Here is a 14,001-nt window from a genome sequence, read left to right on the forward strand (position 1 = left end):
AAGAAAAGATAAAGTTTGGTGTGATTTTGACCGATTGTTGAAATCACTTTCTGCAAGCATTAACTGCAAGTATATTAGTAGTGTAACTGATGTTTTTTGCAGAATTTTTTAAGGTACGGTCAGGTAGAATAACCGATTAGGATCGCCAAATGTTTATAATTGTAATAGAAGTAATGGGATTTGCTATTTTGTTTCAATTATTATAGGTGTCAAATAAAAATTCCATCGATGCTCCTACCAGATCTCTTCATATCCCCTTCAATCTCTTCATACTGGACAACAATGAATTTTAGGTGCATATAACTAGTTATTAGGTTGAGAAGCCTACCTCAAAGAGAGTTATCTAAAAGAATTTCTGAGAATTCTACCTGTGTATATTTTAATCTATAAAAAATAGTTTCACTGTAAATAATATAGATGAAAAATATTTGATAAAACCTTCTGTTATCCCTTTTCACAATAAAAATTTGATTTTTTAAATTTTTTTACAGTTACAACCTACAGACTGGAAATTATTTTATTATTTTTTACTAGATGAGATGTTACCAGGACGAGAGTTTTCAATCCTTATTGTAGGTTACAAGGTAATACATCCCTATCCTTATAAATATAAATTTATAAACTTTTTTGATTTTATTTTTCTACCGATGGTGGTAAAAACAAAATCTTAACAGATCGGAAATAGTTTTAATCGGTTATCAAGATCAAAGGGAAGATTTAAATAAAAGTAATATTATTATTACCTGAAATACTGTCATCAAGGTGTTTTTTATGATGATTTGTTGACAAAATATTTTAGTATAAGACTGAAGAAAGAAAAACAGAAGGATTATCAATTAAAGGCATATTCAACGCAAGGCAACTTATTTCACCCAGAAGAATACTTCCTATTTTGTAATGTAATGCTTTCTTTTGCCTTTACCTTAATCCTGCAGGAGATGAAGATATTTTTAACTAGTACAGGACCGGTAATTAACGGTCAAAAATTTTGTTTTACAGCCAAAATGTACACCACAAAAGATTGATTTTCTGACCCTAATGACAGGTGCGCCGGTGAAGCGTGAAGTATTTGCAGATGAGGAATGCTTTTGTGATTTACTGAGATTCAATAATCAATCCTACATGCAGAATCGCGTCTGGCTTAAGTTCTTTTAATTTATACTTTTTTCTTTTTAGTAATGCTAATTTAGATACGTACAAAATTAATAATACGGTCATGCTGCCGGATAGAATACTTTATTCTTTATTTTTATCGGTTAATATTACTTACTTTGTTTTCTTCTTTTCCACCAAGGCGTTGGGAATTCAGTCACTGACAACAGAATCAAGAATAGGAAGAGTAGAGCAATTAGGTATAAAGTACCCCAACCAAGTTTTAATAATAATATAAACATTTCCTGAAAAAAAAGGAAAAAAAAACTATAGATATAGCAAGTTAATATAAAACTACAAGTTAAATTAATATAAAACAAAACCCGTAAAAAAAGGTCTGTGCAAAACAAAATTACATTTATATTTTAACAAATAAATTAATCAGACTATTCTTCAAAATACTCCGTATGTTTACGCTTAGCATCAAATGTTATTTTCATTGCGACAATACATTCTTGTAGGCATCTTTTTTTTATTCTTACGCAGACTGAAAAAAAAAAAACATTTCTGTAAATTTTATTCTGAACAATAAAAGAAAGCTCCAAAAATACTGTAAATCAAGCGAATTAAGTAGTTAAGCAAGGATGATAGTTTGATTCTTCCTCAAAAAATTTAATAAAAGATTGAATTCTTTTTCTCTTTTTTTCAGTCTATTTCCTCGCATCGAATTACATTCTTTTTTTTTTAAATAAAAGACTTTACAGAATAAACTCTTGAAAAGCAAATTCTCTTCCGATCTAAAGCGGTCAGCGTAACCTCTTCATATTTGATATAATTTTTATTTGGATCTCGGCGATGACATTTATTTATTACACAAGCTTACCGATTTATTTACTTGGCTTACCGCCAAATTACGATTTCTTTATAATATAAATAAATTTTTCGGCGTATAAAAAATGCCAAGTCCTACCGAGATTTGAACACGCAACATTTCTAATGAAACTCGTTCCGTCGCGGGGGCCATCAATAAATTTTTTTCGAGCCGAAACACAAAATTTCTTACACTCATTTTGATCTTAAAAAATCTTTACGTTTTAAAAAATCCCTTTCGGCACGCCGGAAGGCGGAGGTAGATTTCACCGGTGCTAGGTAGGGGATAAAAAAGATTTCCACCTTAAAGTTAAGAAAAACTTCAAGTTTACTCGATACGACAACGGTTGCACGTGAAAAAGTTTCGCATGTTTAACATACAAGCCCCATCTTCTTATAATTCCAGCAATATTTTGGTGATCCCTTACCGTAAGAGTTGGTCATATCAAAATTGTTTCAGACAAAAGATTTAGGTAATGTTTAAAGAACTAATGACCGTTTTAAACCGATTTGATGCTGTGTCTATTAAGGGAGGCATGATTTTTTTTGTCTTCGAAACCCCATTTTTTCCACTCCCTGGGCTAATATCGAAAAACTTTACTTACGTAAGTTTTAGGTCCTTATTCAAAGAATAGTGGGGATTTTAAAACGAATTCGATATTTTAATTAATAAAAAAATTATAGCGAATTTTGTTTTTTCGAGAAAAAAAACCCCATTCACACCCGTATGGTCCGATTTTGCCCATTAACAAACACGACCGTGATTTTGAGTCGTTATATTTTACGTATTAATTGTATAGTTATCGGCGCAAAATTATGTCCACAAGAAAGTGAAATTTATTATATATAAATGTATATATAAACTTTTGAACTGACGGTGGTTTAGGGGTCTGGGGGATGTGAAACGCTATGATATGTCGAAATTTTCCGGAAGTGGATTCATGGTACCCGTTATAATAGATAGCTTTCTTATAAAATCTACTTAAAAAGGAGAACCTGCATGTAGCTAATTTAATTTTGTTTTTAATGTTCAAGTTTTAGTCGATCGATTTTGTATAGGAATTCCTTCCGCTGTTCAACTGCATGTTTTTTCACACGGTAAGCAAAATTTTTGTTTTAATGAATAATTTCAGAGAGAATTTGAAAAATCTTTCATTTTTACCGAATTTTCGAAGAAAAGTACAGTATTGCTTTTGGTCGCGTGGCGGGATCGGTGAGTGGGAGTGAAATGAATTTTCTTTTTGTTTTGGGGTATCAGTAGTACGAAAATACCGTTCGCTTAAAACGTACGAGGATATACATACGCCTATGTATAAAATATTTTGGTGCAAAAATCTCCAAAACTATAACATCAATTTCACTGAAATTTATATACGCTCTAGTAGTGTATCAGCATATGTTCATGTGAAAATTCGATGAAGATCGGTCGAGTCGTTCTTGAGTTAACTCAATTTAAGGCCGAAGACAATTTGAGGTTATGTTGATTGCGTAGTAGTGTATTTTCATACGCGCTTATGCAGCGAATGCGTGTAGGATCTACTGGTTAATCGAACGTATGTAGTTCGATGTACTCTAAAAATCAGTGCGTTTTTGACTGCGAAATAGTGACGAAGACGAAAAACGAAAAGCCGGAGTTTTTTGTTTTGATTTACTTTAAAGCGCCTTAATAAAACGCTAAACTTGTCGTTTATTAAATATTTATCCTTACGTATATACTGTCTATAATATATCGTCTATCGAGACTCTTAAAATAAGTCATAACGAGTTTTAAAAATATAAGATTGGACTATCAGATTATTACTGTTTAGTGCTGAAAAGTATGAATTATCTAGACCCACATTTAGAAGTTTAAAACCGTTAGCTTTTTCATAAAGTACAATTTTTAATAAAATGAAAAATCGCTTATACTTACAAAAAATTAATAATATTGTTACAGAACCGGAATAACACACCAGGTTAAAAGAGTTTTTCAACTTAAAAAAAAAGAAAGCAAAAATAAATACGAAAAGAAGAATGTAACCGTCTTTTCACACATTATTAGATTTTAATTTATGTACCTGAAAATTCTCCTTAACTTTCCTGTATACTCCGTCTAGTTTACCGATGATCATTTCTCTTTCCACTTCTGAACACCTTTCTTTCGGTACTTAATTTACTAAATTTTAGGCCGATTTTGTCGCTAGTATTTTCTAAGGAGTCTGAAAAACATTTTTTTATGAAAAATAGTATTAACATGTAAAAGCGTAAAGTTTTGAGAAAGCTTCAGCACGAATTTAGGAAAAAAATTGTCTACCGATACACCCACTTCCCAATTATATATTATGACGCGTGTACAACAGAAAGATTCAATCTTCTGCTTATCTCAGTAAAACACTCGATTTATTTCCGTATTTTTCACCGGTAAAAATCTCAGCAAAATGGTATATCAGAGGAGTCGCTTACCATCGGTTACAGTCATAGAGATGTACAACAGACAGAGTTTAAATTTATTATTTTTTTAAATACACACGTAGTACATCCTCGCTATACAGAAAAGTGTTCTCAGCTCCTTACACTTTTTTATTGTTTATCGATGAATTAATTCAAAATCCTTTAACTGTTCACTGTTACCATCTCCGTAGACGACGTCAATGTTAATCTACATTTGAGGGCAATTTTTCTTCTTTCGATTAGATTTCGATCAATTTTATTTCTTCTTTTCATCTTCATTCCATTTTTTCCAGTACTTTTTCATTCTTTCCGAAAGATGTTTGGTCTTGTGTAAATTTTCGGAGCTGTTCTTTGATTTTTCCTTTTCAATTAGTTTGAAATTCACAATCGTTTTTCAAAACTCAATTCTAGTTGTTATTATTTTGTATTATCTTATCTGTTATTCTTTATTTAGTTTTTGCGATCTTGGTTTACTTCCCGGTGCCACTCTATTTTTATCTTTTTCTATCTGTGTAAAATTTAAACAATCGTTTTGTAAGTCTGTTCTATGAATACGGTCAAAAAAGCTCCGTTGTTCTTTTCCCAATTTCCGTTTCTAAAACTTTTATTTCTTTGTTAGATTTTAGCCTATAACATACCTCTGTTCTTTTGGGTCCAAAAATCTTCCTTAAGATTCTTCTTTTTTCTTTTAAAAATTTCTTACATTAAACTTTCGTAAACACTTGCTTGCACGTAAGGCTTCTGGGCAAACATAGTTTAGCTTAATAGCTTTAGAATTTCCTACGCTAAACATTCCCAGTCAATATATCGTATAAGGTGTTTCCGCTTTACGAATCTTATTTTTAATTTCTTCTTTTTCGAGTACAGTCGATATTATTATCTCCTTAAGATACTTAAATTTGGCCTACTTTGTGTATTTTTTGTCAGTTTTCAAAAATTATTTCTTCCGTACGGTTCTTATCATCGGTAATAAATTCTGTTTTTTCATAGGTTATTTCTAAACCTATCTTTTTGCTGTTTTTGAAGATAATTATTGAAAAGAAATTGTAAATTTTACCACGGCAGCTAAAAAAAATTATTCATCGGATGGATTGTAACCGTCTAACTTGAAATACGGATAAAATCGTTGCAATGTGCTTTGCAGATAGACGTACCGTCGTTGATCGTACGGATAAAATTCCCATTAATGATAATGAAAGTACGTCTGTACTTTCCGGTTATTCTGGTCGACAAGTAATTCTTGGGAGGAAACGAATTTACTTCTTCCGCAATAAATCTAAAGTCTACCGTTTTGTTTTGAATTAACAAAAAAAAAATTCCGCTTATGAGAAGGGACTAAAATATTTTCCCACGAATAAATCACGGTAACGTATAAATTTGAAAGTTTGTTTACTAGATCACCCAAAATTACTGCACAGATTTCGATGAATCTGTCGTTTTTGTAGAGAAACACACAGGCTACAAAAAACCGGTAAGCCGAACTTCAAGCAATATCCACAACCGCCGAGACGAAGATCAGACAAACGAGGGTCGAAGAGTTCAGGCTACACGTCAAGTACGCATCTGAAGCCGCGAATGTCGCTAGTTTAAAATAAAATTAAAAGGAATTTCTTTTACGTAAACAATATTATTCCTTCGATGAGTTTTTTACTATAAATAAGTTTTAAAAAAATGAAATTTCTCCATCACCGTTTGACGTACACAAAATGCGCTCAAGTAATTTTTATCCATTTATTTCGTAATTATTTAATTTATTTAACATCTCCAAAGTGTTAAGAAGTGGAAAGAGAAATGAACATTGGTAAAATAGACGGAGCATACAGGAAAGTTAAGGAAAATTTTGGGGTACATAAATTAAAATCTAATAATGTGTTAAACAAAGATGGTACACCAATATATAATACGAAAGGTAAAGTCGATAGATGGGTGGAAGAGTTATACGGAGGAAATGAATTAGAAAATGGTGTTAAAAGGAAGAAGTTGAGGAGGATGAAATGGGAGAAACAATACTGAGATCTGAATTTAAGAGAGCATTAAAAGATTTAAATGGCAGAAAGGCTCCTGGAATAGACGGAATACCTGTAGAATTACTGCGCAGTGCAGGTGAGGAAGCGATTGATAGATTATACAAACTGGTGTGTAATATTTATGAAAAAGGGGAATTTCCATCAGACTTCAAAAAAAGTGTTATAGTTATGATACCAAAGAAAGCAGGGGCAGATAAATGTGAAGAATATAGAACAATTAGTTTAACTAGTCACGCATCAAAAATCTTAACTAGAATTTTATACAGAAGAATTGAGAGGAGAGTGGAAGAAGTGTTAGGAGAAGACCAATTTGGTTTCAGAAAAAGTATAGGGACAAGGGAAGCAATTTTAGGCCTCAGATTAATAGTAGAAGGAAGATTAAAGAAAAACAAACCAACATACTTGGCGTTTATAGACCTAGAAAAGGCTTTCGATAACGTAGATTGGAATATAATGTTCAGCGTTTTAAAAATGTAGGGTTCAAATACAGAGATAGAAGAACAATTGCTAACATGTACAGGATCCAAACAGCAACAATAACAATTGAAGAACATAAGAAAGAAGCCCTAATAAGAAAGGGAGTCCGACAAGGATGTTCCCTATCTCCGTTACTTTTTAATCTTTACATTGAACTAGCAGTTAATGATGTGAAAGAACAATTTAGATTCGGAGTAACAGTACAAGGTGAAAAGATAAAGATGCTACGATTTGCCGATGATATAGTAATTCTAGCCGAGAGTAAAAAGGATTTAGAAGAAACAATGAACGGCATAGATGAAGTCCTACGCAAGAACTATCGCATGAAAATAAACAAGAACAAAACAAAAGTAATGAAATGTAGTAGAAATAACAAAGATGGACCGCTGAATGTGAAAATAGGAGGAGAAAAGATTATGGAGGTAGAAGAATTTTGTTATTTGGGAAGTAAAATTACTAAAGATGGACGAAGCAGGAGCGATATAAAATGCCGAATAGCACAAGCTAAACGAGCCTTCAGTAAGAAATATAATTTGTTTACATCAAAAATTAATTTAAATGTCAGGAAAAGATTTTTGAAAGTGTATGTTTGGAGCGTCGCTTTATATGGAAGTGAAACTTGGACGATCGGAATATCTGAAAAGAAAAGATTAGAAGCTTTTGAAATGCGGTGCTATAGGAGAATGTTAAAAATCAGATGGGTGGATAAAGTGACAAATGAAGAGGTATTGCGGCAAATAGATGAAGAAAGAAGCATTTGGAAAAATATAGTTAAAAGAAGAGACAGACTTATAGGCCACATACTAAGGCATCGTGGAATAGTCGCTTTAATATTGGAAGGACAGGTAGAAGGGAAAAATTGTGTAGGCAGGCCACGTTTGGAGTATGTAAAACAAATTGTTGGGGATGTAGGATGTAGAGGATATACTGAAATGAAACGACTAGCACTAGATAGGGAATCTTGGAGAGCTGCATCAAACCAGTCAAATGACTGAAGACAAAAAAAAAAAAAAATATCTCCATACTATTATTTCATACATTTATATAAATTATTAATCTTAATTTCAACCGGTTTTATTTTTTTTTCTATACTCGTATATTTGTGATGTTGCTCTAAAAGGTTTCCATCGATCGGTTCAGGCAAATACTGGAGCGATTGGTTTTTTATACGTGAAGTAATCTGGTGCGATCTATATAATAAATTGTTTAGGTTCTTGTCGGAATAAAATATTTATTTATTTAAGCGTAGACGCCGTTAATGTGAAACGTTCAGAGCTCTTATTCGAGAACATATCACGCGTCTTCGTTGTACGGAAATGTTCATATAAAGTGCGGAAAGGATTAAATATTTTTTTAATCGTTAAACATAGAAAAATGAAATTCAACAAACGTTTCTACCTCAAAACTCTCTATTTTTCATATAACAAAAAACTACCACACCCAAGCACCCGCGAGGGCAACTGAAAGAGTACGATAGAGACAAATTGTTTTAAAGGGCGCTGAAAAACAAATTTTGCGTAAAAAACTTCGTGCTACATACAACCCTAACAAAAATTATGGCTGTATAATATTTTTCACTTTTCGTTTCAAAAACGGTCTACAATACCGCTTAGATAATAGATAAAAAAGAAATGTAAAAAAAAAAATTAGCAAATATTCCTACATAAAAACAATATATTTTTCGAGACGACAGCTCTACCTGGGGTGTACTTGAAAGTTTTGGTTTTTTTCTACGGGGATTTCCTGGTGCACGGGGGTGTGACTGAAAAATAGATTATCTTCAGTTTGCTATTTTTCATTTTCCTATGTTAAATTGTTGAAGAAAGTTATATTTAAGTATTGCCGTACTTCATTAACATTCTGTACTCAAACACACGTACACGCTTTTACGTATAAATATATCTTATAACTAATTTATCGACTGAAAAAGATAAGGAGACTTTTATACATCGTCGAAATACAAAGCTCTTATTACAAATAAGAGCTTCTGTTCCTGATGATAGGAACACGAATGATTTTGATTAAAACAGAAAAAGATTCGTAATAAATTCGAAAAATATCTTTAAAAAACCATCGACAGCAATTCATTTCTTCGACCGGTAAAAATTTCTGACAAAAGTGTGACGATTCAGTTCTTCGATCGTAAGTCAGCCTTCGCTTATAAAGTTTCACTTACAACACTGTCGATTTAAAAGCAAGTCGTTCGTTATTAAAAGTAAACCGGTACGTCACGATTATAGTTCAACGGCCTATTTTTAATATAAATTAAACCTATCGCAATAGTGTAGGGGTCGCACTATTTCTGCAAACGTAATAATGTGAAAACGAGTATTATACGCTCACCGCTCGCACTGCGCTGATCACGTGTAACAGTAAAATCGCTGTAGAGAAACCGGTTTAGTAGCGACTCGACCGGCCGTTCGGTGCGATTGAAAACACGTTAAGCGCGAGCGCGAGATCAGAGTACATGAACTCGACCTACGTGAGAAACGGTGTGCGTCCATTCGGAGTTGAAAGACCCCGCGACACGCAACACCAAACTCTTTTCGTCGAGCACCACCCAAGTAAGATAACGGAACGACCTAGTTTGCAAAACCGAATTACACAGCCCATCTTTTTTTCGGTTGAGTATTCGCTTTTTAACGTAATACGAATAATTTGTTCGCGCGATCGATCCAAGTCATAAATATTTAATAACCGACGTGGATTAATGAGTATCTTAATCGTAAATAAAATTAAATAACCTGACGTATATAAAAATATCGCCATTATTGTACAACTCTTATGACCGAATTAACTGTAATGAAACACAGATTTTCCAAACTGTGATGATGTACTGCGATCTAATAAACATTTATACACAGACACACACACACACACACACACACACACACACATATATATATATATATATATATATATATATATATATATATATACCGGGTGTCCGAGATTAACTGAACAACTTTGACAGAGTAAATAATTTATTTATTAAGATACAAAAACGGGTTGTATGAACTTAGAAACATTAAAACTGAAAGATTTTTTTTTTACTTGTAATCAAAGACATTCAATGCGTGCACATCCAACCGGTAATCAATTTCATGCCGTGTTTGTTTTGTAACATATCCACATCTATCTAAGAGTCGGAATGCGTCAACAATCCTCTCCTTAAGTCATCGATATTCACTACACGAGTTTTGTAAACATTATCCTTGATGAAGCCCTACAAACTGATGAAACATAGCAAAAAATCATATGGAATTATATCCAGTAGTCGAAGTGGTCAAGCGATCGGTCCATCCCGCCCGGCCCAGCTATTTGGGAACGTGTTGTTGAGAGATTGACGCGCTAATAAACCCGGGGTGTGGTAGCGCTCCATCTCTTTGGAATACGTTTTCGGGTCGTAACGTTTTCAAGGCGAGGCTAAACAAATTCTTCTTACAAGCCCGGATAGATATTCGCGTTAACCGCTGTTTCCGCGAAGAAAATCAAAGGATCGTGATGGAGTCCGCACCAAACATTAATTTTTGGGCCATCTTTAATACGGTCAAGGGTAAATTTACTAATATCATGCGCCAAACGGCAGAAATAGCTAAAACGTAATACGTAAAACTCAAATGTCTGTATAAATACGGACGACTCTTAGAAAACGTAAAACATTCGATAACATCGTCTCGTTGTTCCCTAAGATATTTCTGATGTCAGACTAAAATTTCAATTTCCGACGCAAAGCCGCACAGCAGACACAGCCCACAGGTATGCGGTGTATCGTCATTTCACAGTCGCCGCGAACACAAACGGATGAATCATTCGAGTCATCCGTGAGTGAGCCTAGCGCACCCTACTCGCAAACGGCAAATAATAACCTCCTCACGACGGTTATTACTATATCCAGGGTGACACGGTGTCCTTCATTGGACGAAGTTTATTATTGACGGTAGCATTCCGTTCGCTCCGCAACCCACCACGAACCACACTTTTCAGAAAATAGACAAGATCATTCGAAAAAACGCGATTAGCGAAAGGAGGTTGTAAAGAAGCCTCTTTTGCCGCACAAACGGTGCACTCATCGCCTAAAATTCCAATACGACTGGAGATCCAGCAAAAGCTCACAATAGTATTACTTTGAATCGATCAGAGGTGATCGACTGTACATCACAGAAACAGGGTGTCTGGAATACATATCTCTAACGGCTTGCAAGGCGCAAATGGGATCTGAGTAGACCGGTACGGGTCGGATTAAAATACAACTCCGCAACAAAAACACTGACGATGCCGCATAAGCACAACCAACATAATTAAAGTTTTAAGAGCAGTCCGTATAAAATATAGCGTCAGGGTTCACACTGTTTACAAGATTATAGATTTGTTTTCGTAATCTAACCGGATTTGTGAATTTTTAACGACACGAAGAATTATTCGCTAAGTTTACGGACTCGGAACGGAAGCCGTTTGTCGGAAATAAAAAGTCGAACGTAAACCGAAAAATATATATATATATATATATATAGAAATATCGATAAGATAAAAACTTGCCGGTAACCGGAAGGTTCCCGAGCCGACCAAGAAAGAGTTTTTGCGAGGTTTTCAAGCCGAACGGAGAGATATGTAAATCTGAAACGTCATAAAAAAAGAAAGAGAACCGGTCGGTAATGTGGCGATGGAAAAGAAAAAATTCCGCACACAATGAAATCGAGAAGATTAATAAAAAAAATCTGACCGAAAAAGTTTTTTTAGAAAAAAAAACAGTAAATCGTAAAAAAATAAAAGAAAAAAATTATTATTTTTTTTTTATTAAAAAAAAATTGAGATAAATTGAATTAACAAATTTCTATAGGTAAAATATGGAAATTAGAAACAAAAAACACAGACATTTAGATGAATATGGTCTAATACTCAAAAGGTTATCCGTACACATACAAATACACGTATTGAATAGCGGGGACTTCAGTTAAAACTTTGAATGAAAACGAACACAAAATTCAGCAGCTAAACGAGATCGCTCTTGAAGATCCGCATAAATTATTAACAGGTTTGCGGCTACGATACGAATTAACAACCTCACTGTATAAATAATAATAATAATGAAAACCTTTCATCCATCCAAGATACAAAATACATTCTACTCTCTCACGATTCGGATACGTCTAAAAAAAAAAAAGATTTCGTGTTACGATTAAATAAAATACAAATTACGATCGATTAACTTTTATTAGATATTCCTTTTTAACTGAATAAAATGTCCGGTCTGAAGCGGGGAGGACTAATTATTGCCCGTACGTAGTCTGCGTCGAGCATCGACTTATGAACAAGGTTGCTTGATCGAGGAATTTTGTTAGTTAAAATGCGGTTAACTGTTGAAGAACGCGTATTCATGACGGAAACTTATTTAGAGATGAAATCTCATGTCGTGTGTCCGGGAAAGTTCAGGGAGAAATCTGAAAAGGAACCACCGGTAAAGTATTATTCAGAAGATAATTAAAAAATTTCGTGAAACAGGTTCGGTGTTAGAAAAGAAACGTGCCAGATACAGACCGATTTTAACGACGTAGGTCGTACAGGATATTGAAGCGGCAGTTTCACGATTTCCTCGTAAATCTTTGCGGTGGCTAAGCCGGGAAAAGAACATTTCAGTCGGTTCAGCCCTCACTGCGGTGATCGGTTAACTAGCATTTCTCCCGCCACTACCCCATTCGGTCGTCCTACAGCATATGACCAAATTCCCGTGCCAAAAACGGCTACTGTGCCTCAAAAACAGTTTAGCGACCGATAATGTAATAGCTCCTAGTGAGCTTACCTAACAGCGTGAGCGGACTAAGCGAGGTGCCATACACCAGTTGCTTACTTGTCCCGACCGCTCACTTGTCATACAATAAAACTAAACCGGGGAGGCGCACCCCTTGTTGTTATATTAAAAAGACAGTAATTTCCTGTCACGCCTCAGTCGTTGAATGCCAGCTAGTACCTGTCCATTATTTAAATCGCTTGGAACTTTATCTGACTTTTGGCCAGCCATTATCTCCGGATTAGCTTCCCGCAGCAGCACGGTAAGAGTCATTATACTTTACCCTTAACTAATCTACCGATGTCGGTTGAACGACGCGCATCCTCATCGAGGAACTCCCACACGGTCCGAAGATGCGGCTCTCGCCACACTGACTCGCCGTTTATAACCGGCCAATTTTCCTCTTGACCTCTAAGTTCCAGGGTGTCCCGGTCTCTGGCCCCCTCAAGAGCAGGGCAGTCAAACATCATATGCTCGTTTGACTGGACCTTCCCGCAGACCCACAGCTCGTCAGCTGCCAGGCAGAACCGAAACAAATATCGGTTTAAATTTACACGGTTGGAGAGCGCTCTGGCTCCCGTTGCCCTTAAAAACGAAGTAGAGGCATACCGATCCTGTATAAATCTATACAAGGACCTTCCCTTAGTCGTGGCGTGCCATTCTTGGTGCCGTACTTCCATCGAGAGGCTGTAAAGCCTTCTCCGAAGGCGGGAGATGAGCGACTGTTCGAAATTTAGAACCGGTGCATTGAGATCACCGTTCCGCTCCGGTACGGGTCCGGCTCGAAACCGCATTCCAAATACCTCGGCCTCCCTTCCTCTTCGCAATTTCGACATGGCCGCCCGAACTTTCACCAATAAATCGATCGGGAGAGCCTTTCCCGATACAGTAGTAGCCTCGTAGAAATCGCTTATAGGAGCGATCCACAAACCGTACAAAAATGAAAGACAAACATTACCGATGCCGTCTAGGAAACATACAGGGTACCTTACCTTCTGTAAATTTTAAATTATTATGTAAGTGTACCAGATCACTTTAAAACTTTTTCTACCGATCTATCTAAAATACAATTAAAAGGTTTTCGTTTACAAATACAACATTACAAAATATTATCGTTATCGATTTATAAATTAAACCAAACGACAATTAACAAATTAAAAAAGCATTTATTTTACGCGTTCCGTTCAACGTCTACTTGCGCTCAAATAATTGTCATTAACGCCTTCTAAATTGTGATATATTCACATCTATTAACGTTTGGTATCTTCGTGTATTTACCTTAATAATATTTCATTTGTTTATATTTTAAATAAACAA

General features: G+C 34.9%; 1 protein-coding gene across 1 annotated transcript in view; it reads right to left on the minus strand.

Annotated features, from left to right (window-relative positions):
- The window catches only part of LOC142327392 (ecdysone 20-monooxygenase-like), a 109,166-nt gene that overhangs the window by 40,913 nt on the left and 54,252 nt on the right, over positions 1–14,001 (minus strand). Inside the window, exon 2 of the mRNA XM_075370415.1 lies at positions 1,271–1,397. Within this exon, the coding sequence (XP_075226530.1) occupies positions 1,271–1,397 (127 nt within the window). The remainder of the gene's footprint in view (positions 1–1,270; positions 1,398–14,001) is intronic.

The sequence above is a fragment of the Lycorma delicatula genome, chromosome 7 (assembly GCF_047948215.1).
Source record: "Lycorma delicatula isolate Av1 chromosome 7, ASM4794821v1, whole genome shotgun sequence".
Classification (NCBI taxonomy): Eukaryota; Metazoa; Arthropoda; class Insecta; order Hemiptera; family Fulgoridae; genus Lycorma; species Lycorma delicatula.